The sequence below is a fragment of the Bombus bifarius genome, unplaced genomic scaffold (genome assembly GCF_011952205.1).
Source record: "Bombus bifarius isolate JDL3187 unplaced genomic scaffold, Bbif_JDL3187 scf7180000007990, whole genome shotgun sequence".
NCBI classification, from domain to species: domain Eukaryota; kingdom Metazoa; phylum Arthropoda; class Insecta; order Hymenoptera; family Apidae; genus Bombus; species Bombus bifarius.
In genome coordinates this window covers 247605-275349 of record NW_022884371.1, presented here as the reverse complement: position 1 = coordinate 275349, position 27745 = coordinate 247605, and the positions used below count along the sequence as shown (strand labels likewise).

Below are 27745 nucleotides of genomic sequence, written 5' to 3'. Positions count from 1 at the left end.
CGCTAGACACGAAAATTCAGAATGTCCTGGATACTTGTACCGTCATACACCATCATGGAACGAAACGACCGCATTTTTCCAATCCCACGCATATTTCACTTAATTGGAAGTTCATCGTTTAATCTTCGCTATGATCACTAGACTGAGGATATTTATACAACTTCGTACATGAATCATCCACAATTACAAAGTACAACCCAAGTAGAAACCTTTTGTTACCCAGTAATTGCTATGACGTTTACTGCACACTGAAGGAAAAGAGATTTTGGAACCTAACGGTGATTAAACAGAATTACAGAACTTTAAAGCAGTTTCCTTACAAAAGTAGAAACAAGAAACGCGACTTATTATTATTTTTGCATATTACATGCATTCTGCGTATGTAAATTTCCCATAAATGCATAAAAATTCACAGTCTACTGAACACAAACGAACACACAGATTATCGTAGAAGCTGCAATAAAATCCTCCAGAGAGAAACCTATCTATAAGCTACCTTATAGTGCCATTCATTGATATTTGAGTAATCAAAAGAAAGATAACTTATTCCTTTGAATATTCATGTATGCACTACGTTATTAGAACGAACGAACAACGAAGACGCCATTCGACTATATTCACACTTGCAATCCTTGCAATGCCAAACCCTATACCTACCATACCATAGGAGCAAACAAATAAGGAACGAAACTTCGAACCTCCGTTGCCCGGTGAACCGAGCACTTACAAATAATCCTCGAGTAGCTGTTCGTCCTCGTTGTACTCGTATTGGTAATACTCGTTTCGCAGATCCAGGCACGGTGGCAGGACGTTTTGCCCATACGAGTAGGTGGTGTCGTACAGAGGGCAACGATCGCTTTCTGGACACTGAAGCCATCGTTCTTCGGTGCAAAAAGCAAACGGTTGAGAAAAGTAGCCACAGAATTGTTCACCGAACCAATCCATACGCGGTAGATCACTGGACGAGACATCCATCAACGAAAATCCAGGCTGTTCAAATTGTTTGTCGTCCGTCAAGGAACCTGGATAGGGACCGTATCTCGTTGCTTTTACGCGACGACGAAAGTTCGACGAACTACTCGGTCGATAAACTCGTAATGAGCAATTCGTCTGTGGCTTATCGGATTCGAAACATAGAGCCAAATCTTCGACGTCCACCGGACCCAGCTGGCAATTCTTAGCGCCTTTAGGCGTAATATTTTGCGCGCAGTCTCGAAACTGGCTACATTGAGACTGTGGTTGAGGTTGCAATAGCTCGATAGGGATCGACGATTCCATGCATGGGAGGAAAACTTGAGCGTTAGACGTTCCAACGTCCGCAGAGCGGGATTCGAACGGATTCTTGTCTTGGTCATTGTAAGATCTGTCCACGCAGGGATTAAGGGAATGATGATAATCGTCGACTGAAAGGGGTTGAATCTGTGCGCGAGCGAATTGGCAAGACGGTAAGGTGGATTGATCGTCATAGAAACTCGCGTTGTCTGACTGTCTGGCGATCCAATCGGAGCAACGACCGGGTTCATTATCGGCCAGCGTATCGATCGGCTGGACACGTGACGCGATCATCGCGCTCGATCGTTTCCGTGTCCCTTAAGAAGCAACCGGTTCGACGAGAAGAATGTGGCCAATGAAGGAAGGATGGATCGTTTGACTTATCCAGATTTTTACGATGCTCGAAACGCCGGCGCCGAGTATCGTCGCAGTCCTCTTCTTCTCCTTCACCGTTACTCGTTACGTCGACAACCAAGAGACGACAAATAAAACTTTGGCCCGATTTTGCTTCCCCCTCTCTATGGTGTGCACCTTCTTTTTCTTCCTTTTTCTGCGACTCCTCCTCCTATGGCATGATCTTTTTTTATCATCAACCGCTTGCTGCTGTAACTGGCCACGCGTGTTCCTTTCTTCGATTCTTTCTTTTTCTATGACGTTCCTTTCCACCACGAGAGAGACTGGCCCCAGATGAACCACTGCTCTCGTTCGTCTTCCCTCTTCTTCTCAATTCTCGTAACTTCTGTTAGGTTCCCTCGCTTAAAATGACTTTCCTTCCTTTCGTTTTTACAAATTTCTTTTCGTTTCGAAGATCTTTCTTACATGGACAGACTGTTGTCAAATAGATAATACACGTATGGTCGGTTAAAACTCACGAGAACATACACGTGTCGCATTTGGTATAACCGTAACATACTCAATCCCATGGAAGACTATCCTGTGGACGATTGCACTCAAGCGACATTCTCGTGGCTCATCTAGAAACGTACTTCGAAATCGTTCACAGCAAGATCGAATTTTCGCTGAGTCGACTGTTCACGCGATACTAGACCCGAGAATACAAAACCTTGTTGTCTTGCACACTTGGAACGATGGCTATCTTCCGACGATAACGATACTACCTATCACGATACGCCAGTTTCCCTCGATTTCGTTCCCCAACGAATCAGAGCTAATCTTCCAATTACGTTAATCTATCTTCTACAAACGGCGATCAAAAAATCGACCGATTTTGACTAAAAATGTTCGACGTTTACTTTGATATCGAATGAATCGCGCAACGAGATAGTATATTAGATTAAAACGCATTACACATTGAAATATCTAGTAGAAGAAAACATACATATTTGTAAATTCTGCATTCTTAAAATGAAACATTCATAAAATCATCATTTCGATCTATTTTCACACGTAGAATAAGTTACTACCGATTGTCCATTCTTATCAACTCGGGGACTAACCAAGTTCAAGTATATTTGATACGAGTTCTCAAATGTAATTTTCTTAAAAACAGATCGTTATACGAAAAAATGTTATTCCATATTTTCAACTTATTTTTACCACGATTTCGGAAGCATTCTGTATATTTTTGTTCTTGATATAAATCGACCGAGTTTATTGTAAGTATTGGTCGAATAGATCAGATCGAATTAAGATAGTTAATCATCCTGATAGAGGCATATATTCTCCACGCTTTCGCGATTTTCCAACGCGCTAGATCGTCGTAGATCTAGTAAAGGAATGGGTATCACGTGCCGATCTACGACACGCTACGGCAATCGACCTTGATCGACGAAACTATAGCTCCCGCAAATGCGGAAATGATACCTGATTCTGAGTAGTTAATGATTAACACATTACTCATGTACGATATGCATTTACAATAAACTATTGTTTATTGAAGAAATGCAAAGAAGCATGTAACGGCAGATTTCTGATTAATGTATGAGATCTATTTCAAACATTTCATAAGTGCGTGTTAGCAAAATAAAAACTTTAAAAGTCGATCAAGAAAAGTACATGTTACATAATTTGTCCGCTTCAGACAGAGATCAGTTGTTTACCAATCCCTACTAACAGAATCGTTTAGAACCAAAACGACTGCACACGTTAACATAAAGAATAAATCTCTTTATTGTACTAAATTGTGTATTGTAATAATTGCCGAAATATAAAACTATATAGAATATATTATTCGCGTATCGCTCAACTATCTCTGTGTATCATCAATAGTATACGTATTACCAAATAGTTAAGAATCACAGGGAAATTTTTCGAGAATTATCAAACTAATAATATTATCGTAAATCGATCGATAAAGAAAATTGGTTTCTGAATATTACGTCCTTTCGGTCAGAATTAATTTTCTCAGCGTTGGTTAACGAACGAATATAGGCCTATCTTACCCAACGATACATAGATATTTTTCGCTGCTCTTAATTATTTCAGTTCGAGGAAATCCGATTAAACGTAATCGGGTGTCACAGAAAAATTTCTTGAAATCGACGTGAAGATAAATTGGACGTATTACAGGCGAGGTTACTAAAAATAGCTTAGGATTTGATAATTCCACGAACATATAAACAACCTATTAATATATGGAACTAATTGGAAAAAGAAAGTTTCCAGAAGGTCGCATGTCGGCTCAACATTCGAATACACTACAATGCTACCAAACGAAACGATGGTGTGCGTGCCTCTATCGCACCGTGCAAGAGATACATCCACACCTACACAAGCATATACTACGTATCTACGTAGCCTCAAGCAGAGAGAGTTCTTCTTTTCCTCCAAATGGGGTTACACGAAGAACCGAACTATCATTATGAATTCACGTAATAACGCGCTACTACATTCATGCACATATAAATATATGATATATATCTGTATATATGTAGACACATTGTGATACACTACGTACACAACATATACACATAAAACGCTATGCACATGGGCATCTTTCGAACGTCACAGTGATCGAGATATGATAACTATTGTTTACGTAGCCAGTGATTGTTAAGAAGCAATTTGGTCGTTTGTTGATCGTTTGTCGAACGAAATTAATTTATTAATGCATTTTATAAGTAGACTTTTATCAGTTGAACGACCATTCGGTAAGTTAAACAAATTTGGAAAATATGTATATCTTATATGGAAAAGCCACAAGCCCGAAATACGTACACAAGGGTACCATAACTCTTTATCTCCGTGTGGGTTGGTTTCTTTGATTATGCCGCTCAATATTAACATACATACATACATAATACGCGTAATACTAACGCTTTTGATTTATCTGAATTTTAATGATTTCGAGAAGACGAGCTGACTATTTTTGCGACGAGTCTGATTTATCTGTCACGTACATCGTGTACCATTTTCGCGTTAGTTTCGTATCTTAGAAAAGCTACTGTGAGAAAATAAATATATGATATATGATATCGTAGTACATGATATCGTGTATATGTAAATACACATACAGTAAGTTTTCATGGTAATCGCGAATTTTTAGGTTATAACTATCATTTCCTTTTTTAAATTTTATAAGTTTACTGTATTGAATACAACTGATGCCGTTCTAACAAAGTAAATATATACAACACGAAACTTGCCATTAGAATGAATACCTTGTGCACATGTGGAAAAAACGAAAACAAGTACAGAGTACGATTTATGTACAGTGTAGTTTGTTTTTCTACCGCGATACAATACAATGTATACAAAAAAGCAACAAAGTTCACTCTTTGGCCTTAGAATGGAATTATCCCAAAGGAACACGATATCGCAAGGACATCTACATCAAATGTAACAATGCTCGATTCGAGTGCATGTAATTTCGTTTGAATGACGCGCGATTTAGATGAAAGGAAAAAGAATTCGTTATATCCCCGCCCAGGTTTTTGAGGCCCTATGGGTTTTACCGATCTAACGTGGCGGTCTACGTAAAAACCAAAGTCTGAATCAAGTTGGTGAATTACCGCATTTCCTTGTACGCGAAACTTTTTTTTACTTTGATTGTCCCGCTTAAACAGTATACGCAATCGCAGCTGGAGAACAAATGAAAAGAGATCGAATTATTAGAGGGAAGAGACATAAAGTAATCTTGTAACGTAGGGTAGAGAGAAAAAGATATCGGTAATGGAAGAGGAACAAAAAGAGTATAAGAGGAACAGAGAGAGAGGGGGGAACTCAACTCGGAGGAAACGCGATTGCGTCAAACACGCACGCACTCACTCACGCATATGCAACGCGAAATGCGCGCGCGCGATTCACTGAATTTGTCTTTGGAGTTCGTCAATTCCAAGAGCTGAACAGTGCCTGTCTACGTACAATCATGCCATCGAACAGAGTAGAATATCGTAGCTAACGGCATGCCTGGAATTTTCTCGTGAAAATTAGGGAAACTTTAGGTAGAAGCAGTAATGTCCATACGGGTGCTCTGAGCTTTAATGTTACGATTCACTTACCTTCTTTTCTCCTTGTGTTTCTTCTCTTTCTTCGGTGGATCCATAACTCGGCGAAAAATTTTAAAGAAAGTTTTCTCAAATGGTACAACACTGTGGGATAGTCTCAGTCACTGCTAAGCAACGTATTTAACTTACAGCCCGACACAGGCTCGTCACAAAATTCTTCGTGCTTGACTGTCTCTGCCGTACTTTGCTCGCACCGACTCTCTCGTGTTCTCCCGTTATCAAAATCGATGCACCAACATACGTTCTTCACACGGTATGCGACGTCACCTCTGCTCAGTTACTTTCATTAGCGTGATGAAACGAAAACACATTGTGCTTCTCTATACGTACGAAACGCTCGACGAACGCCAAACTCATGGTGTGATGGCGATGATGATGACGATGGTGAAGGTAGTAGTGTAGTAGTAGTGAGATTCGTTACAACAGTGGTGGTGGTAAACGACCGCGGCGTGGTGGTAGAGGTTGTATACACGAGACCGACTATCCCAAGGGTTGGAACGAAAGAGGGGAGGCCGTGAAGTTGACGTCACAACACAGGTTCCATCTTTCTCGTAGAGAAAGATCGCACCGCCATCAAACGGCCGTGACGTCAACCATTTTGTTGCCGCGCTATAAAGTAGGACATTCAAAACTTGATGTCACAATAAGAAAAAATTATCTCTCTTCCTAACTTGTGCGTCACAAGTGAAAGGAGAAGGCAATAATGTATTAATTCGAGGAACTATTTATTATTTATTACGCACAAAGTATATACAATCGATTGAGATACAGTGAACAAAAACGAGAAATAAAACTATTAATTGCATGTTTAAGTAATTCCCTTTAACTTTTAAATGAAAAATAATACGTATATCTGCCTGATGAGGTTCAGATTTCTTGAAATAAAATGAAAGTTGCAATCAAATAGATTGGTTTCTCCTCGTTAACAACATGTTGTAAATGTTGTGAATGCCATGAATTATTGTACTAGAGGTTTAAAACAGATAGGTAAAAAGCAGCATTTAGGAGTACTTTATTTTGTACAAGAATGCTTTCTTACACAACCTATTTTTTATAAAATTATCAGAGATCTTCTTTCATTAAGTCTTGGTGAAAATTTACTCTCACTATGCTACGCAAATACATTAATTATTTATTCACTGGCAACAAATGTTCACTTAACATTAGATTGTTCTATTCCCGTTCCAATACTGGATGTACGGGGTAACTCTTTTACTTTTGATTCTAAGTGAGAATCTTTGTTATCAACCTCTAAATTTTTTTTATGCTCGTCCATTGGATCTTCGCCATCTTCCAAATCCTCCAAAGATCCTCCTCTCTTTCCATATAATGCTGGATATTGTACCATGCATGTTTGCATGGTTTTAAATGCATTGTAACAGTCTGAACCTTTCGGTTCTGCAGTTGAGTAATGGAAACAAGAAAAGGCCTCACGGAATTCCAAACCACATGGTCCAGTAGCCATACCTCCCAAACATGGACAATTCCAATTAATTTCTCCGCTGGATAATAAGAGACCAGGACTTGGTTCTGGTTCTGGAAGTTCTATTTTACTAGGCGTTGCATGATCTTCCTTTGAAGCAAAGATTATAGTATCTTTACCTTCTTTGTGAATGAATGGCATCATTAACTAATTCATAAAAATGCAAAAGGCAAAGATATGAACTTGTTCTTTAAAAAAGAAAATAGAAATATATAATGTTGAATTTTTCCAACTTCAATTTGTTCTAAATCTTTGTACTTTAATGTTGATAATTCCGACTATTTGCACTAAATGATAATAAATTTGCCGAAGCACGATGAATAGCATAGATGCAAGTATGCCCTTCGTATTTTCCAGCTACGACTAAAGCTGCCCGAAGACGTACATAACAATCATCAGTGCACCTTAGAACACATCTGTGTTCCTTTGAATCAAATTTTAGGATATCTATGGTACCCTTGGTTCCTTCTTCGCCGAACAATTGTTTTATTGATTGAAGAATGTTCTTCTTTAGATAGACCTCTGTGATTTCAAGACTAGGGCTATCTGGCAGTATTCTACAAATAAAAAAACATATTCTGAGTATACAGATTTTTCCTTATAAATGTAAAGTATAGTCACTGAAGTTATGAATAGAAGGACAAATCGCATAAACATCTACAAATTACAAATGAAAAATTATTTCATCAGATTGCACAGTAAACGAATATAATTAAATCACAAAAGTAAAAAATGTAAATCATGAATGAAATAGAATACATTTTCTTAAAATAAGATAGCTAACTGTATTTTCAAAACGCATGTACTTAATTAACTCATATTTAACTTTTTACTGCAATCTTTATTCATATAGATTATATCACTCTCGAAATCTAGGTTAGGTTATATGTGTAAAGATAAAGATCTTAAAAACTGATTGAATGTACTAACAGAGAAACGTCTAAATAATACATAGTACACACAACACTAACTCCCGACTCACATTTGATATCTACGAATTTAAAACAGCACTTCTGAAGAGGTTCCGTATAAATACTGCGGCACTTCATTCATGCCTTTCCATCAAAGCTAGAACAACGCATTGTGCGAAAAATAGATGGCGCTATCAGTCGGTGACATCGCAATTTTTAACTTTAAGTACTGTATTTTATTATCAGTGTCTGATTTTTTATGATACATTGTCATGCGTTAATTTTCAATCGGAACTATAGTAATAAGAAAAGTATACTATCTTGAAAATTATTATCTAGAAATACTTATAGGGGAATTATTGAAAGAACGATATAACTGACTATAAACGTTATCCAATGAAATGATTGGATTCCTAGGAAATGTCTTAATGCGATTGCTAGTTATAAAATGGTTATACAAATTCAAGGTAGTCGATAAACTAGCCTTTATCCTGTGAAATTCTGCAAGACATTAGGGTGGATAAAGAATTTGTCGACATAAACCTAAAGCGTCTTATATATCAATAGTTAACCCTCATTCTACCTTTAAAATCTTGTCAACTAAAAATTTTAAATCTTAATTTTTAATCACTTAATGACTTATAAGGTAGTACGTATTCGTTTTCTTTTATAAAATGGTAATTTACTACATATTTCCCAATTAATAACTTTCTAATACATTTAACAATGATTTCGGTAAATTCTTTAATGCGTCAGTATCTTTAAATAATAACAAACGAAATTAAAAACTAATTACATCGAGAGTTTAGGAAATTATTTTAACTGGACTCGAAAGCGCAACTTCTTCGCGCAAGGTCAATGCTAATGTCAATAGCCAAGGTTAAAAGCGGTTACAAAGAGAACTTTGAACTTTCACTGAAAGTAGCTACATTTTTATGACATTTCAGTAGTTTCCTGATTGTAAAAAAAGTGAAGTTATCTTGTTCATTTTTTCTTTCTCTATCTTTTACCGTATCATGGGATTATATTGCTGATATCGGAGGAGAAAAAAAAACGATCGTGCATTGTGACGTTGAACCCTAATATCGATTGAGACATGAAAGAAGAACGGAAGTACATTAGATTTCGTACTTGCTGTAACATTTACGCTTCTCTTTTGACACTCGGAACATCTGTCCTCCTTTTCTTCAATACCGACTGATTTTGACAAATTCAGGGATACATTCGAATGTGCGATCTGCGAAAGAATTGATGCTTAGGTTACCTGGAGCATTATTCGAGTCTCTGAGCAATTGCGAATCCAACGACTGGGCTATCCAAGACCCTTGTGCTTATCCTTTTCACTGTTCCATGTGGGTCCTGTATACAAGGCCTCCCCATTGGCGTAAAGCGAAGAGAATAGGACTAGAGCATTATCCATAAATCAGCCATACAGGTCAAAAATTTTTGTTTCATGGCACAAACCTGAAAAATCTTTTTATCATTGGGACCGTCATTACGCTATAATGGTCATGGGATTTTCATTATTTCATGCGGACTATTTATATAGGCGCTAATCCAATGATGTAGAAGGGTGGAAGCACTCTCGTAGAGTGTTTCACTATTTCAAAATATTTTAAGAATGGATAGACTTTCTCGTTTCTCCATAAACTTCTAGGATACCTGGCGAAAATTTGCAAGTAAAAGAATACTTTTTACTCGGCGAAGAAATGGATAAGTCAAGCAAAGAATGGTACATATACGATGGCCGGAATGTGTGGCGTAGCAACTTGCGGTGCGCTAAAAGGAAATCGCAGGAACATGTGAAAATTTACAACTCGAAAATATCGATGCGCTTTACGTGGTTACGCTCTCTGGCCATCTTTCTAGCCCCATTGCAGTCGAAGATGCAATCAAACCGGACTTCTTTTATTTAAGGAGACGATCGATGATGCGATGCTTGAAACACGCGCGCGTGTGCATCAAAAACCCTGAGCTTTAATTTCGTTCGTACATAACGTATCAATTGTGAAAAAGCATGTATACATGGAACGCATAAAGATACGCTCGTATAACGCGTATCATATACAACTACATAAGTCCTACATTTGCCAGCGCGATAATGAAATTTTTTAAATGACAACATTTTACGTTTTATTGGTCACAAGTGATTCGATAGATTTTATGAGGAAATTTATGGAAGTTTTGGAAAATACGTTTCGCGATACGCGTCTGTGAAACGTTGCAGAATAATCTACAATTCCCCCTTAGCGGCTATAATTTCGTATCGAGTTCGATAGAAACGTGTCATCGAATACAATAGAAGACTAATGACGTCACGGCAACTATACTACGGAAAGTGGTGTATTCGCCGGAATGTCATGAATAACAAAGAATCGTAAAGTCATCGTATTTATACGGCTGTATTTAATCGCGGACTCGTCGATACTTTCAAAAAAATAAAAAAAATAAAAAAAAAGTAGAAAAAGAAGAAAGCATTCGCAACGAAATATTTCACGCGCGATGGAACATTATCGGGCGAGGCTCTCACTGAAAAACAATGCATGGTATCAGACCGAAGGAATGTTAAATAGAATGAAACGTCATGACAAAAATAATGGCAACAAAAGGTTGAAATTGCACCAGGAAGCGTGGTTCCTGTACTTCATTGTGACTGCCCGGGGTCGCACACCTTCTGTATGCAAGTTTATTCAGTTCGAACGGGAGGTTACGCGCTCAAAGGTTAAAAGATCTTGCACCTACCGTGCGTAAACGCTTTTAAAATACACGTGATATACCATGCGACATTTCTTTTTTCTTTCCTTTTTTTTACGACGTGGCAAATCGTAATTCAATGTCCGGACTACCGGGATGGCGCATAATTTATTTGATGAGCGCGTGCGCGTTACGCAATCCATCGAGAATGAGGAAAACGGAAGAAGACAGCAAGATGCAACGAAAATAAGAACATTCCTCATGATCATTAAACTCCGTACCTACACGAGCCGCCGATGGGACTGGTTCTCCTTGACGATACCGCACGCGTCATATTGCCGTTAGTGAAATCTGTCGATTCAGTTCTCTGAAAATCACTGTTACAAACGATCTCCCCTTCTTTCTGTTGCCTTCCAGTTTCACGATAGGCGACAAGCGACAACACAAGCGTGTCTTTCTTTCGCACCCTACACGCTGTGTCACCGTAGGAGTCCAAGAACCACGATGGACAAGGAGTCATTTCACTGCAGATATTTTGCACAGCCAAACTCGATTAGCTTGTGTATAAAGTGGAAATAAGATGGAACTAGAAATGAATAGTAGTAGAAGTTGTTTTAACATGAAATATAAATATATTTGGGTGGTATTGTACAGTCAGTGATTCGTTCGTATATACAGAATTATGTACATGCCGAACAGTACGTTCTCGAATACTCTGCGCGTAATCTCACACATGCATACATTTGACGAATCGGTCGACCCACACGTGTTTTTTTTTCTGAAATAGCCATCTATTCACTCGGATCCACACATCCATCTCATCCATTTCTTGGATCCGCAAATCTCTTTCTCTCTCTCTCTTTCTCTCTCTCTCTCTCGCGCGCGCGCGCTCTAGATTTTCTTTTTTTTTTATTATCCTGTGTTTTTATAAGCCCAACGGTATTTCCTTTGGCGGTCGTTTACAATTTCAACGTTGCGATTAATTAGGACGTCGGCCGCCGGACAATTCCTTTCTACGAGTACACTGGCGCCTTTTTGCGAGCTTTTTATCGCTTGATTTCCTTTTTCTCAGTCTAAGGTCAACCTAAGCGGATTTTTTTGATCATTTACTGTCGTTATTTCATGACTTTTTTTCTTCTTTACGTAACTCGTCTTTTTTTATCTTTAGCCTGCAATTTTTTATCATTTATTTACTGTTACAGAACTACTTGTTACTTGTATTTTTATTTTTATTTTTTTTACTTTTTAGTCCGCGTTACAAACCACAACGAGGTATCGTTACTTTAGACTTCATGACTACAGTTAAGAGAATAAGCGTAGAAATGTATCACACTAGAGACTTGTACATTATCTTAAATGCGTAGGTATGTTCTGTTTTTTTTTCATTTTCTTTTTACTGATAATACAGTAGTAGTTGGTTAGCTAGCTTTACCCCCCAGAAAACGAAGATCCCGTAGTCGTTCGAGAACCGAGCAGAGGATCGTCAAACGCCGAGCGCGTCTACGACGGCAATGGCGGCGATGGATAAACAAGGCGACACACGTGGCGCGTTTAGCAAAAGGTAGACGCTCAGTGCGCACATATAAACATTTTACTCACACTCATGCATTCTCTCTCTCTCTCTCTTTCTCTCTCTCTCTCTGTTCCTCGTAAAAGCTCTCCAAAGTCCAACACACAACACCATGACGGGAAGAAATAACAGGCGCTTCGACTCGAATTTTAACGAACGATCGAGCAAAGTAAACATACACGCGCACACACGCTGCTCTAACGAACGCTCCAGCCAACAGACACGCGGTAGGTAGTGGCTTCAGCGATCAGAAACTTTCGATTAATCACGAAATCAAGGAACTAGAAGGAGAACAATCGCTCGTTAAGTTACACGCTTTTGGTGCAAACAGTCGGAGAAACGTAGGAAGCGAACAAACGGTACGTGGGGTCCAACCGTGGCCGCGCAAAGAGAAAGACTTTGTCTCCGGCAAATCGATCGTTCGCCACGTCGATGAGCCGTATCGCGATAAAGAGAGCCATTTCTTCCTTTCTTTCTCTCCTTTTTTTTTTTTTCATTCGAAGGAATGCGATCGAACCAGTGCGACACGGCTGTCTATTTGACAGAAACCCATTCCTTCGTCCTTCTTTAAAATCGAAGGGGGGAAGGAAAAATGTCGGTTCTTGAAGATGAAAAAGAAGGATAGAGGAAGAAGATATAGGTAGTAAAAATAGGAGAAGGAAGAGAGAAATAACAGGGAGAAACGTCGCGGAGGCTGTCAAACGGAAGAGGCACACGGTATGGTATCGATTGGCCGGAGAGGCAGGCCTCGGGTCGCTCCAGGGGCGTATTCAGTTGTCCCGTTTCGTGCTCGACTTTTGCGGTGGTAATTTTTGCCAGCTTGTCGCGAGTAAAGGATCGATCGTGGAGAGTTCGTCGAAGCGGAGATGGCAGACTGAGGGCGTGGTCCATCGTTTCGAATCGTTCGAACTATCCATAGATAGACAGAGTAACCTATAATATCCTGACGTCCGTGACACATGGACGTGTGTCTCTCCTCTTTATGGCCACGCGGTGCTCATTCCAGGATCGAGACTCTCCACCCTCTGATTCTTTCTTTCTTGCGCGCGTTATGGTCTATCTATCGCTTATGCCGCTATCTCCCCTCGAGTTCAACTATCGCAAGACCGCAGCAACCCCCTGGCACGACTATGTTTTCGACACAACTCCACCGTATATATCAGAGAGATTCGAGCGATTCGGTTGCAGAGACGACGATATTGCTTTTGCTGTAACGACGCGATCGAAATATCGAGAATTCGCGAGTGCAAAAAATTCACAAAGAGACGAGATAGAACGTATCGTAGAATAGGATGGAGAAAAAGAAAGAGTATCGCAGGATGGATGGATCGAGATTGAAAAAGATTCGGTAACTCGAAGCGAATTATAGGGGTAAGGAAGGAGTGGCGAGCTCGGCTGAGATCCAGCCGTGCCCCCGTATATAAACCGGGTACGCGCTAAAGCGCGTACAAAGAATAGCGTAAAATAGCGCACGTTATATTTGCCGAATCAGCTGGTGTACTCTGATATAGGAACAATTCGTGCGTCAGAGGTGGGTAGGGTCATTGTTAGATGCATACCGCGCAGCTTCTTAAGTGCTTTTCATTCGCCGGCTGACAGCACACAGTCCTCTCTACCTCTCTCTGTTCCTGCTCGAAGGCTAAGATCTGGGCCTGGTCGGAGAGAGAGATCATTCATCGAGAGAGGGGTAGACGATTTAAGAAAAATTCACGTAGAGCCGAGAAGGTGGTCCACCCACGGTGAGGCCCGCACGAGGAGCGCACATTGTAATTCGGGGTCTCGGCTGGAAGCAGAGAGAGGATCGTGGATCAAAAATGGCTTCGGGTCGGTCTTTATACAGCCGGTGCTTTCTGGCGTGCAACTACCTGCCAGAGAGCCACGGTTGGCACACGGCTCGTTCGCTCGTTCGCTGCTTCGCGTCCCTTTGCAAGAGTTTTACCTTTACCACACCACGTACCTGGCCAACCAGCCGGTCGCTCGCTAGCTCGCTCGCTCGCTCGCTCGTTCATTCGCTCGTTCACCCGTCCATCTACACGCTCCGTCGTCGTTTCTGCCCCAGTGTTCCTGGACCGGGTGTTCGGAGGGGTCCAGAGTTCCACAGAAAAAGCCTTGGGTATATCTTTACGAGCGGAGCCATAAAAGCCGTAGGAGTTCGTCGGTTTCTCGATTAACTCTCGCGGGGTATGGATCGTGTTCGACCGGCTACGATCCTTATTGTCGTGTATATTCTTCAAGCCCGTATAATGCATGAACGGAAGAACTACCGTCCTTCGAAACACCCAGTCATCCCGTCATCGTCATTGTCATCGTAATCGTCATCGTCTCCGTAGTCATTGTCAGTTTCTAAAAGATGGAGCCGAGAGGACATCGATGATGATTTTGATTTCCCCAATCAAATTTTTCTCGTCTCTATTTCGTCGTTTCGCTTCTTTCCCTACCTATGTTTCAATCTCGTCGTGTCTTACCAAAATGTCTCTTTTGGTCGCGTTTTCCTATGTCCTTTTTTGTTAACCATGTCTACCTTCGAGTGGTCTCCTCGCTTATCTGAATCATCTCGTCCGCGACAACAACGAGATCTCGTCGTTTGTTTCGTAGCAGCCTCGACGATCTGCTGTACCCCTCTTCTGCCCTTCTACATTCTCTTTTCCTATTCTTTTTCCTCTTCCCTTTGCTCAGGTATCATATACATGGGATGTGTATGTGTATGTGTGTGTGTATGTACGTGTGTGTGTGTGTGCGTGCGTGCGTGCGTGTGTGTGTGTCTGTCTGTCTGCGTGTTCGTTCACATATGCTGCTATCGGTTCACAGTGAAGAACGGAAAAAAATGATTTTCCTTTCATTCGATAAATCACGATCAATGAGGACAACGTCACCGGGTTGGATCGATACATTTCTCTAAGTTGTCCTCTGCAATCTATCCGCTCTCACATTATATTATACACACGCTCGCTCGCAATGCGCGAATAGTTTCCGTTTAAGAAAGCGCTACACACAGCGCCCTTCTTTTTCTCTCTTCGTCTTTCTCCTTCATCTCGCTGAACGCACACGTTATACGCGCTCTTTCCGATCGATCGTTATCTATATATCCCCCGTTCTTCTTCGTTTCGCTCGTTTTTCTCTGCCGCCGGACTCGTGATCGCGTAACTCTACTCGCTGGATGCGGCGATCGAGCAACTTATCTCAGCCGCGATCCCCTTTTTCTTTAATACTACATAATTATACACAGGATTAGGCGTTTCGTTATTCATTCAGTCGAAGTGTAAGTGAGGGCGCTAGCTCGTTTAATATATTAATTATTTGAGGCAGTTTACGTCATTTTGTTTAAGGCCGAGTTAATAGTAGTGAACTATGTTTTTTGAGAAGGTGTACGCACGCGTTTAAGCCGCGCCGCGCCACGCCATTCTTCGTGGCTGATTCACGGTGAACGGACAACCAGGAGGAGTATATACCACTTTGTGTCCCTGGTCTGCTGTCTTGCGAAAATCTACTGGCAATTTAATTTAATTTCGAACGGCTGATGAATACTCTTTTTCTCGTTGGGAACAGGAACCCGTCGGGGCCCCTCGCCATCGAAAGTGGCATACTTTGAGCTCTCTTATCTTTAACGGGCCTCTTTTTCTCGTTTCCTCTTTCCTTGTTGTCCGTCGAACGTGAATCGAGCTTTTATCCGGTGCGCGTCTACTGTATACGCACAAAAGTACGTTCGTATATAGTGGAGGGCGAGGCACGTTCGAGCACAGATTCTCTATTTTTCTTTCATTTCTTTCGCTTCTTTTCATCTTTCTCTTTCATTCTTTCTTTCTTTCTCTCTCTCTCCATCAAACGACGCGATGCACACGTATCTCGAGAATAAGCTTGACCGTATATTTTACGTATAGTTCGTTACGCGCGACGTAGGACAAAATATTTGATGCCAGACTTTTTTTTCTTTTTCTCGTACCCGCTTACGGAGGAAGCACGTTTTATTACAGAGTAAATATATGCCTTGTTCTCGCCGACTACAAACGCGATAAACAACCGAAGAAGAAGACTGTTTCTGCGGATCGATCGAAAGAAAAAGAAAAAATAAAAGGGAAACAGAGAAATAAGAGAGAGAAACAAAAGAAAAAACGAGAAGGAAAAGGGGTAAAGGAACACTGAACGGAGAAAATAATCGGTTCGGTGTACAAATGCATTCACTGAATGCAACGTTAAATAAAAAAATTACCGGAACGACCGCACATGCCGTGTATTATTTCCTTCGAGTTACACACGTGTCGTGTCGTGTTGAGTTGTGTGGGATTGTGTGTACTCTGGCTGTCTCGGTGGGTACGTTCACATTCGCTCTTTATAACGTAGAACCAGCGGACGCGCGATGCTCTTTGAAAATATATCTTCGATCGCAACGTTCCTAACCTAATTGAACGCAACACGGTAGAATAGAGAGACCGAGGATGAAATTTCAGTGGAACGGAAAGAGATTTCGCCACCACAGAACCACGAATAACCGTGTGTTCCGTGAGAAGTGGAGAATCGTGAAATCGAACACAAAAAAAAAAAAAGGGGGGCAACTGGTGATGCACGTTGTGCACGCGTATCTAGAGAGATCGAGCTGATGGCAACTTTCAACAACTGGGAGAGAAGAGGAGCGCCTCTATCGCGTTATCTCCCCTAGAAGATGCGCGCAGCCCGGAAAGTCGTTCGACGTTCCCCTTACGTAATGTTCCTAGGTTTTTTCTCAGATAGTAATAACGATAATACTTGATCGATGTAAACGGTGAATTCACCTGGGGTACGATGATATAAATGTAATACTGACACGGAAAGAAAAGTTTGTACAAGCGTTCGGCAGAAGTATGTAAACATTTTGGAATAATTGAACAGCAGAGGCACACGAAGGACAGAATACGTTACAAAAAAATGCGTTTGGCACACGAAACATCGTTCAAAAGTTTACTCGCATATGTTTCTCATGAATCGCGTAATCATCAACGGCGAGGCACTTTTAAGCGTCGATCCCTGATATGCGCGAGGTGAAAAGTTAAAGGCGTAACTCTTGATCGTATCAGCCGCTACTCTGCTTGACATTCGACCGTGTCTCGTCGCTGCGACGTTACAATGCCCCCCCGACCAACGGAGTTTCGTTCGTTCGCTTGCTCGTTCGCGAGGCCCCCTTCTTTTTTTCTTCTTCTTTCGACACACCGACCGACGACAATCGAATTCTACGAGCGTACCCTTTGCATAGTAAGCGGTTCACGATAAACGGTGGAACATACGACGGAACATACAACGAAACATACGACGAATAGGAGGAGACGAGAGGAAGTTATGTATGTATATACAGGTTGATGGCAGATTACGAAGAAGCTAGAGAAATTCAATGGAAGGAGGGAAAGGAATGCTATTTCTAACCTGTCGATGTTTAACGTTTCAATATTCTAATGCCATTTGAGAAAATTATCTATATAAATATTCGATCAGATCGTTCAACTTTAACTAACTAAAACATATTGTTGGAATTTTGTTGCAAGATTTGTTGATTTATAGGAATTTGCAGAAAAGCAGAAGAAAGAGTAACGCGAAAAGCTCCCGCCGTCGACGATACGTCGGACCACAGTCCAAGTAACTCTATTTAGGCCCTGTATCCGTTTAGCCTTCCCTCTACTTTGCCGCTAAGAGGATCGTTCCCTTTGAACGAGCAAAAACACCGGGGCGGAAATGCTCGGCCGAGATGGAAGGCGAAGGGTAAGTGGTGCCAGGAACGAACTCTGCTCTCGACAACCGGGTCGTCTCTGCCAACAAATTTTACCAGGAACGAAGTGACTACACACACGAAGCTGAAAATTTCTACGTGGCGTCCGTGTTTCGATTTGGAACGACATTCGAATCAGGATTCGATGCGTGAACCATTGTACCCGATGTCGATTTAACATGCTACAAGGCCGAAACGAACGTTGTGAAAATCCGTTGCTGGGGAACGAGGGATCGTACGAAAGTGGAATGCTCCGCGAGGAATAGTTTAGTGGACGTAATGTGAAATTTAAAAATAACGTTCCGACGAATTTTTTTCTCTACCCGACCGTGGAAGAGGAGCGAAAAAGACGGCTAGAAAACCGACAAACGAGCCGGTGAAACCTTTTCAAAGTCACTAGCCAACGTTTCTGCTTGCGACGCTTCCTAATTACCTGATGTCGACGTCACATTATATAACGAGTTCGACGGGGGTTTCAACGAGGCACAATAATGCCCTCCTTCCTTCCACGTCGTATAAATATCTATCAGTGGATGAAGTTTAACCCTCTGACGAGCGGGCGGCCGATCTATAACTAGCAAACGTATTTACTATCGACCCGATTGTGTACGAAGAAGCTACGATTGCGCCTGGTCTATTTGATTCAACTACATCGAACCCTATACGTGTCGCGTCAAACGCAGTACGCGTTAGAAACGCGATGCGCACTTTCCCCTCCATCCTCATGTATAACTCCGTCGTTTTATTCAAATCAATTCCACGAATCACTTTTCGGAGAGACGTCGCACAAAAGTACGCATTTCCTACAAAAATAAACGTTCCTCCGCGAGCAGTCTTGTCAGCGCACCCTTCGAGGAACGGAGTTTAACGAATTCCGCAAAACGGTAGGGAAAACAGATCGTTAAAGACAGCCACACGCTATAACTTCGAGGGCGAGAGCTAGACACAAATTTACGAAACCAGATTTATTAGATCTATCGAGAAGCTATATAGTTTCCCGTTATCGAACGTAACAAAGTGCCTTCCGTGACTTTCATATTTTTTTTTTTATTTCGGTATCCGACGAGTAGAACGCAGGAGGTACTTTCCATCTAATTTCCCCGAAACTCTCCTCATTTAGTCATTTTTCCAAAGCTCCGCGAGGCGCGACGAGTGGAAATTATAGGAGCCAGAGTCGCGCAGGTTCGCATTAGCGACTGTTAATCTAACGTCTATCCTATGCACATGGTCGTCAGTGTTTTCGGAGTACGAGTCGACGCATCCTGCTCCCTCCGATGCGTGCGAGCCGTCTCTCGGTTTCGTCTCTGCCGATCCCCATCTTGACCGCGCCCCCTTCGCGTCTGGTCTGGTCGCGTCCCTCGTTCTCCTCTCGTCCCGTAACCGCCCAGATCCGTTCCGTCCCGTCCCGTGTGCCGTCCCCGTCCCGTTCGTCCCATCCCGACCCGTCCCGACTCGTCGTCTCGTTTCGCCTCGTCTCGCTTCGTCTCGCTTCGCCACGGCTCGCCCGTACCGCCGGTGCGGTCGTGCGGTCACGTTGATCGATCGTTACCGTGTAACGAAATACGGTCCCCGTCCGTTTCTCCTTGAGCGCGCTCTTTGAAAAGGGCGCAGGACAAAAAAGAAGAAATCCTGCCCCGGCTCGGACCTCGAGTTTCTAGAGATGTTCCCGACGAGAAACCGACAGAGACGGAGAAAAAGACAAAGAGAGGGCCGCGGAGGAACGAATAACGCTAGAGAAAGACGGGGAACAGAGTCATTCGTGGTGGTGAAAGGGCGAGAGGGACGTTCCGCTAGAGAAGGATAACTGCAATCGCGGCACACCGCCGTTTCCTGTGTGCGCTTGCATCGCGAAATGAAAAGCAGAATCGAGAAAAACTAGTACTGTACATATGGTCTATTTGGCAAAGATGCGCTTGCACCCTGTTGGGTAACGTTCGTTCGTGAGGTTGCGTTCGGGTTTTGGCACTTGCGATTGCGATGATTGTCGATCCGGTTTGGGTATATCTGTAAGCGGAGAAGACAGATGGTCGAAGCGAGGATGTTGTAAAGCTTAGAGGCAAAATATCGGCAAGGAAAGTTGTAACTATGAATCGCGTAAATCGTTAGAAAAAATATCTAATGTTATAAGTACATACATAAGGGAATCGATCGTAAACCTTAAAAATACTATTGTCGATCTATGTATTCGCGATCCGCTGGTATTTGAGAGCCGATGATGGGAAAAAGAGCGAAAGGGCCGCCGCCACGGCGGTGGTATACAACGAGAGACGACCGCGTGTACATGATGTTTGCCCGGCGAAGAAAGGCATCCGACTTTCAGGAATTTACGCGAAGAAAACTCATGGTCTCTATGTCTGAAAGCGTGCGCCGGTTAAAAATACAAAGGGCCTAAGCAAATGGATTTTTATACCTGAACATAATGTACACGTATCGCAGGTGGATGAAATCGCTCGATGCGTATAGACGGACGACCATTTCAGTTGCTGGTACTTCCCTCCATCTGTCCCTGGCTCGAACGTATATCTGTGTGTGACGGTGATAGTAGTGATGATGGTGTGTATGCGTCGTGTGTTTATTCTGTGGGTTTCTGCTCGTCCGTTCGTCCGGCCACCCGCACACTGCTGCCAACAACGAAGAGCACGGCACGTACGGTCGTTGCGTCGACGACGATACGTACATAGACGTATATACGTATGCATACAGATCCATGTATATACAGTGGAATATACACGTAGATAGAAGTAGCGTGTACGTCGCAGAGATAGATGTATCCCGAGTGTACTAGGCAGAGTTTAGACCAACCCGTATGCTCTTTAACGAGTATGGAAGATAAGTCGTACAATAGGGAAGAGAGAGCACACAGCTTTGCAGCCGGATTAGGTGAATAAATGAACGGTGGTGGCAACGGGGTCGGTCTCGAACGGGTTAACGTTGGTGCTGCTGCCGATGCCGGTGGACACCTAACTCTGCGGCAAAAGCGCATGATAACCGGGCGTTTCGTAAAAACCGGCTGCCTGGAGGGCGTGTAGCGAGGTCGCGTGATGCCTGTGTATCGTACTCGCGTATACGCTGGAAACGCCGCTGGAGGAAACGCCGCTGGAAGCACCGATCGACGTCGAGGAGGAAGAAGAGGACGAGGAAGATGAGGAAGAAGCCTGCTGACCAACGTGTGACGCTGTACGTGACAGTAACGTCGCCGACGGCCGTCTATACGGGTGATGCCCGACAACCGAGGCCGTCGCTGCTCGCAGATGACTCGACGAATTCGAACTCGCGTTATACGTCTGTTGATACGTCTGCCGTAGAATGCCAGAGATCGACGTGGCCGTCGGCGTCACTGACGAGGAGGAACTTCGGTCGCTTTGGTGAGGTTGATGATGAAGTTGATGAGTCGTTCGATGTTGCTGTGTCGCTTGCTGCTGTGGTTGTTGCTGCTGCCGATGCTGATGATTGTGAGCGCGCATCGCGCGAAAGTAGTGCTGATAAATACCTGATATGACTGCTTTTTCATCAGCAGAAATCAGTTCGGTTCCGGAGGAGGTCGACGTAACCGAACTAGCTTGCTGCTGCTGCTGCTGCGGTTGCTGTTGACCGTGATGGGGGTGAGCGTGAGGACGATGATGATGATGGTGAGTTTGTTGCTGTTGCTGCGGCGGAGGCGGCTGCGGCGGTTGTTGTTGCTGCGGATGATGACGTCTTTGTTGTTGTTGTTGGGAGAGAGTCGCGGCGGCGTTTAGAGCCGCACGATACGAAGCAGCCATGGCCGCGGCGGACATTTGACCGGTTGTAGAAACTAAATTCGATCCGGAATCGGCTGTTGAGACAACGGCTGCGGTTGCCGATAAGACAGCCGCAGCTGCGGCGACAGCAGAACTCGAAGATGACACGGTCGAAGTAGAAACGGCGACAACCGTAGACGACGATGCGACAACGGACGCAGTGGAGGACACGGACGCGGAGACTGTGGCCGCGTTGGCAACGACTGCGGCGGCTGATGCACTTCGCCTGCTGCTTCGCCTAGAGGATGAAATCGGCGCGTTCGCTGGCGGTGGTAGATTGTTGACAAAAGGACTTCTCCTCTCGCGTTCAGCGCGTCGGTAGTAGCACGGGTGTATCATAAGAAGGGGTTCGCCTCCTCCAGGCGGTGGTTTTGCCTGGCTGGGTAGCTCATACTCCACGCTGCAATCGACGTGGAGCGGTTGCGAGTAGTCCTTGTAGTCCTTGTAGGTGGTGACCGCAACCGCAGCGGCTGCCGCCGCGGCCGTCGCTGCGGCCGTCGCGGCCGCAACAGCTGCCGCGGTCGCGGTGGCGGCGGCCGGGTTCGAATTCGTGCTGGAGCCGACGTTAGCGGCAGCAGCAGCAGCAGCAGCGGCGGTGGTGGTGTCGATAATGCTGGTCGATGCGGCCGGTAGGACGGTTTGCTGTCCGGTTGGGCCCGTCGCAGCAGCCGTGGCAGCCGCGGCGCCGCCGCCGCCGGTAGACCCGCCGGCGATTCCATGATGGTGATGGTGATGGTGATGATGATGGTGGTGGTGATGGTGATGACCGTGTCCATGCATAGCGGCACCTACCACCACTTCCTTTTCGTAGCAGGCAGCGGCCATGTTGGAAACCTCCTACTATCCAGGCTTCCGTCGCCGAACCGTCCCTTCTTGCACGCCCGCTGACCAACGACCCACCTCGAACGCTAGGCTCTCATTTCGTGGGATCCTCGTGATTATTCTCCCCGATGACGACCACGATCCTTTGCTCTCCGTCTCGCCCAGCGTTGAGATTACCCGATCTTTTGTTACACAGCCGGAGACGCGAGTTCGCGATCCTCCGGCACTTTTTTCTTTTCCTTCCTTTCCTCAGCTAACCCTCTTCTTTTCTTTCTTCTTCTTCCTCCTCTTCTTTCCTAGACTTCCCTTCTCGCTTTGTTTTCTATCTCCTTTCGAATCGCATTTACCTGTGCGACTGTCTTAATGATTATAGCATTCCTCGCTGTTACAGACATACCTTGAAACGAGGCGAGAAAGAATGGTTACGGTTCATCGCAGTGAAAGAGGGTTGCCTTTTCCAGGGGTTGGACCAATCAGCTATTATATCCAACACCGAGGAAAGCCCTCGAGGCAGAAGCCCGCAATGTACGGCAATGAAACGGTTATTGCATATTTCGAGAGAGGGAAGGGAAAAAGAGTCCTAGGTAAAGAGCTTACAAGCGACTATAAATTCAAACACTACCGGCCCTGACTCGTTTGACACCGGCTTCCTTGCAACATCGACCTTTCCCTTTTATAATCTTTTGTTTCTCGATGTATTTGTCTTCGATCTTTCGTCCCTACCTCCAAATTATTCCGTTTTTTTAATAAATGCGTATTTTATCCTCCCCTTTCCTTGCAATCTCTTGTTACATAGGATTAATCTACTTCACTTTGTCACAAGCCGTTTGTATGTGTCATTCCGGTTGCTACATCTGTGTATTGTGTTTCCATTTAAATGATGTCATATTTTCACTTTAATGAATTTCCTCTTCGCACGTTTTCGTTGATAAAGCTTTAAACCACGTTCGTGAGAACGCTAAACCGAATGGTGTATCAGACTCAGTAATACGGCTTAGACGTGATCCGGCTGGGCGTAACGTTTCGTTCGGTCGTTCGTTTCGGCAAGGCTGAAACACCCTAATACGCCGACGTCGTTTCGCAAATCTATCATGGACTTACATGTTCCATTTTTTACTCGGATTATCTGTCTTTCTTACACACAGCACACACAGCGGCACAAAGGAATATTCGACGACAGAGAACACGTTCAGGCTTCTTCAAAGGGGTACGCCATTGCTGCGCGTGTGTCAATTCGTCCGGCGTATCGGTTACTAGTACACACGCGGAGACTGCGCCTATGAACACTAATACATATACCGTACGCGATATATACATAAACTGCACAGCGTAGTAAGTGTAACTCGATTGTCTCGTACAGACTGCCGAGCTGCGACTGAAAGCCAAGTCCTGTCGAACCCTCGTGTCGGCTCGCCACATTTTGCAACGCCATCTTCCTTGCGTTGCTTCCTTCTTACTCATTCGATTCTGCTTCCTCGTCTACACCGTGTGGTCGATTTCGTAGATTAATGGCTAGTATCTATGAAATGCGACGCGCGATGCACCACCGGGATAGCCAACCTGACGTGCCCATTTAGTTTCCTTTCATGCAAAAATCTCTGATTGGTTTCTGCATCGAAAAATATAGTTTACATTCCTTACACATTGATTAAATTTTGCTATTGAATTCTAATATCTCCTAATAATCACGCAAATAACGTTGTCTTCTATTGAATTGTTTAAGTTCGTAGATGAACTTCTTGTTTGAATCGTATAGCTTTTTGTTTTTGACAATCTGCAATATTGACTGTTATGCAATAATCTTTGTTCTGTTGATAAGTAGGTAATCTGTAATGTCTACACAGTAGATAGATGTCGCCACTCTACTAGCCACTGTAATAGCTTGAAAATTTTGGCACGCATCTTTTTACAAGCCTATATTAAATGCATTTTATGTCAGTTATTTCACTTTGTTTTCTTGCTTATAAAATCCTGTATATCGTAATAAATTATAGTTTTTCTTCATATAATCGTTTTCTCCTTTACAAATACGTTGAGATACGTAGCGTGATTAGAATTTCATTTACGTTCTTCACATATGCTCAGTAGACATTCGATGAATATCTTACAAACATCAATGAAACTTTTAATTATATCTTCCATCAACTGTAACTAATAAATTTCCCATTAAATGATGTAAGCTTCCTATAATTTAACGAGATTCGAAAAATAATATCAAAAGCTTATAGAATGACATCATAATTTTTACATAGAGAATGTTTCTAAGAGATTACAAGCATGGTAGTTTATAGGTAGAGCTTGTGTGGTAGGTGGAACCGCCGTAAAAAAGTGATGCTATGTGAATGATGCGATAGTACCGTATGGGATGACGTCAGTGAGATGTAATTGTTGGTTCCATGTAGTAGTGGAAGAATATGTGAAGAAGCACGGACGCGGCGACCAATAACGGTTCTCCACATGTAACGTTCCTGGTCTCAGCCAGTCACATTAAAGGCTGATGCAAGTGTGGTTCTAGGATGTTCTGCAGTCACTGAAATGTTGCAGCTCGTCAGTACGATTACATCAGTTAGAAAAAGCGTTCGGAGTTTACATTCTATCCTTCGGTGTTATGTATTGGATCAGTCGGCGTCCGGCACTCGGTGGTTCCAGAAGTTGGACAAACGATAGATAGGGGTGGTGAAGTTCTAAAGCAAGTGACAATAGTAAATCCATTCCATATTTTATGGCTGATTATGAGCGTACTGAAAAGTGTTATCATCACGTTGCCTAAAGGCCTGCCGTCGAAGACGCCTGGCGTTATATCGGCAACGGAATTAACAAAATCTGTGCAGAAATTAAATTTTTCCGCTACCTTATTAACCGATAAAACGAGAATGGATCCAAAGAAAATGACTAAGCACGAGGAAATTCAGGATGACGGTTCATCGTTCAAAACAGATGTATGCGTTCGTGGAAAAAAACGGCGGCTAGATCACTTGACATGGGAGGAAAAACTACAGAGAAAGTACGCTGATAAGAAATGAAAATTATAAATAAAAATCAGAGTACATATATAGATACGTTATCGAAATATGATAAATCCATTTCTATTGATTTTCCGACTTAAAATTGAATTTTTCATATAATTTGGTGACTAAAAAGAAGTATTTTAGTATGAAATAATTGAAGAAGGAAATATCTTAATCGAGTTTTCTACGATGTTTTTTAAGACACGAATAATATTAGTTTAACTGTTATGTTAATTTAACTTAATCAATATTAGACTGCATAACTAATTTTATATTGATATTATTTTAACGTTCAAGAACTTGGCGAAATTACATATTGAATTTTAAAATTGGTTTTTTATAAAAGGCGGTAAATGTCATGTTTATAATAATGTCCTATGTTTTTTGTTCATAATGTGATTAGAAAACATTCGAAACTATTGTTGAATTAATCCGAAATGATATTTTATAGGAAATTAAAAAATAGGGTAGCAGCTCAAACTTCTCGGGATCGTAAAAAAGCGAAACTTGACGAATTGGAAGAAACTGTTCGAACTTTAAGGGAACAAAATGAACTGTTGACGCAAGAATGTTCGATGTTAAGATCGCAAAACGAAATATTAGTCACAGAAACGAAAAGATTGAGGAAGGAAAGAGAGACCAAGAACGCGGGAGAATTTGTTTGTTCCATGTGCCAGAATCGTGTCGGCTGTGCTGTGTCCTCGCTGGGATCTACAGTGTCCCCCACTCACCCTCTGCAGCAGGGTGGAACAACACAGCTGGCACCGTCGCTGACGCTAACCCCAGGAGCAACAATTCTCCTGAAGATACTGACCATTTACCTCCTCTTGAAGAATTATTTGGCGACTTCCAAGGAGACGATTACATCGAACGACTTGAAGAACTTGCAGAAAGCCTTCTACGGGAGGTTACAGCAGAAGTGGAAGCAAATCCTCATAGGACAAATGAACAAGTGAGTATTATTGATCATTATTGATCTGTCAAGCAACTACATCATATAATTTGATTTTATTGCTTTAGACTTTAGGAATGAATGATTTGTTCGAAAGAATAGAAGCATTTTGATATATTCTGAAATCCATAGGAAATCATTGATTATTAATAATTAAGCTGCAAATCTTGAATATTGTTAAACATTTCATTCGTTTCTGAATTTATATTTTTCATTTGCAACTCAGTCTTCCTTTCGTTAATGACATAATGATTGTGTCTTGTGTAGGTGCCAGTTAAGGAAAATACCACTGAGAAATGTCACTATTCAAAAAGAATGGTGGGGCAGACATCAAAAGATGTGGAAACCAATGGAACCTGTAGAAGCATGAATACACATCAACCATGGCATTCTGTTTCTAGCACAGCCAGTACACCTTATACCACAAACACAACCGCACCAGCGTCAATAAAGTCAGAGGTCGAAGTAAAACAAGAAGTCGAAACACAGGAGTTAGACACTATTTATGGTACCTACGATGAGGCAACCAATTCCGTAATGATCATTTATCCAGGAGATGAAAGCAACGTAAGCATTCAAGAATGCGTTCAAGAAGTAGTTACGGACGGTATTTGTACGGATGGTGTTTGTTCGAACGAAGATTCAACGTGCATAACACCGAATTATTATTCCAATCAGTTATCACCATGTTACACAAATACGGATTCTATGTCGCCGGCGAGTATACATTCCGAAGATGTGGATGTTAGTTACACACATACGAAATTAGATTCTAACGCGTCCGATTATGGATACGAATCGCACGGTTCTCCAAATTCTGATATACGACTTGAAAAAAGTAACATAGGTCTGTCGGATCTTTGGCACGAAAGTTTCTCTGAATTATTTCCAACATTAGCATGACAATTTCCTCAAAAAAGTAAATCCAAAAGACAATATCTGTGATACGCGTTAATCATACTTGTGGACTTGCGGGAAAGCATTCGTATGATTAGATAGTTACTTCTTATTTTCTTATTTTGTCGGCAATAATATGTATAGCGCAAACTATGACACT

At 42.6% G+C, this 27745-nt stretch overlaps 4 protein-coding genes across 8 annotated transcripts in view; 1 reads left to right on the top strand and 3 right to left on the bottom strand.

Annotated features, from left to right (window-relative positions):
• The window catches only part of LOC117205451 (protein similar-like), a 36965-nt gene extending 30742 nt beyond the window's left edge, over positions 1–6223 (bottom strand). Inside the window, exon 1 of one of the 3 annotated variants that reach the window (XM_033443840.1) lies at positions 5733–6223. In XM_033443840.1, the coding sequence (XP_033299731.1) occupies positions 5733–5776 (44 nt within the window). In that variant the 5' untranslated portion in view covers positions 5777–6223. Of the gene's footprint in view, positions 1–727; positions 2282–5243; positions 5264–5732 lie in introns of those variants that run through there. The other 2 variants (XM_033443839.1, XM_033443838.1) reach the window with 2 other exon arrangements.
• Positions 6224–6726: 503 nt separating this feature from the next.
• On the bottom strand, positions 6727–8315 carry LOC117205454 (mitochondrial intermembrane space import and assembly protein 40-B-like). Of its 2 annotated transcripts, none has more exons than XM_033443853.1 (2): positions 8204–8315; positions 6727–7778 (listed from the first exon to the last, which is right to left on the bottom strand). In XM_033443853.1, the coding sequence occupies exon 2, from the start codon at positions 7363–7365 to the stop codon at positions 6892–6894; it is 474 nt and encodes a 157-aa protein (XP_033299744.1). In that variant the 5' UTR covers positions 7366–7778; positions 8204–8315; the 3' UTR covers positions 6727–6891. The 2 variants fall into 2 exon arrangements, with proteins under 2 accessions (XP_033299744.1, XP_033299745.1); XM_033443854.1 differs by having other exon boundaries at positions 7460–7778; positions 8152–8314.
• A 3280-nt stretch (positions 8316–11595) lies between these two features.
• On the bottom strand, positions 11596–24145 carry LOC117205452 (centrosomal and chromosomal factor-like). Of its 2 annotated transcripts, none has more exons than XR_004487238.1 (2): positions 14354–15125; positions 11596–14179 (listed from the first exon to the last, which is right to left on the bottom strand). XR_004487238.1 is itself a non-coding variant. In XM_033443841.1 (2 exons), the coding sequence occupies exon 1, from the start codon at positions 22729–22731 to the stop codon at positions 21088–21090; it is 1644 nt and encodes a 547-aa protein (XP_033299732.1). In that variant the 5' UTR covers positions 22732–24145; the 3' UTR covers positions 11596–14179; positions 20538–21087. The 2 variants fall into 2 exon arrangements, 1 of the variants encoding a protein (XP_033299732.1); XM_033443841.1 differs by lacking the exon at positions 14354–15125 and adding an exon at positions 20538–24145.
• Positions 24146–25211: 1066 nt separating this feature from the next.
• Positions 25212–27453, top strand: LOC117205457 (X-box-binding protein 1). The gene is made up of 3 exons (XM_033443870.1): positions 25212–25732; positions 26188–26688; positions 26956–27453. Exons 1-3 carry the CDS (start codon positions 25461–25463, stop codon positions 27056–27058), a joined length of 876 nt encoding a protein of 291 aa, XP_033299761.1. The 5' UTR covers positions 25212–25460; the 3' UTR covers positions 27059–27453.
• The last annotated feature ends 292 nt before the right edge of the window (positions 27454–27745 follow it).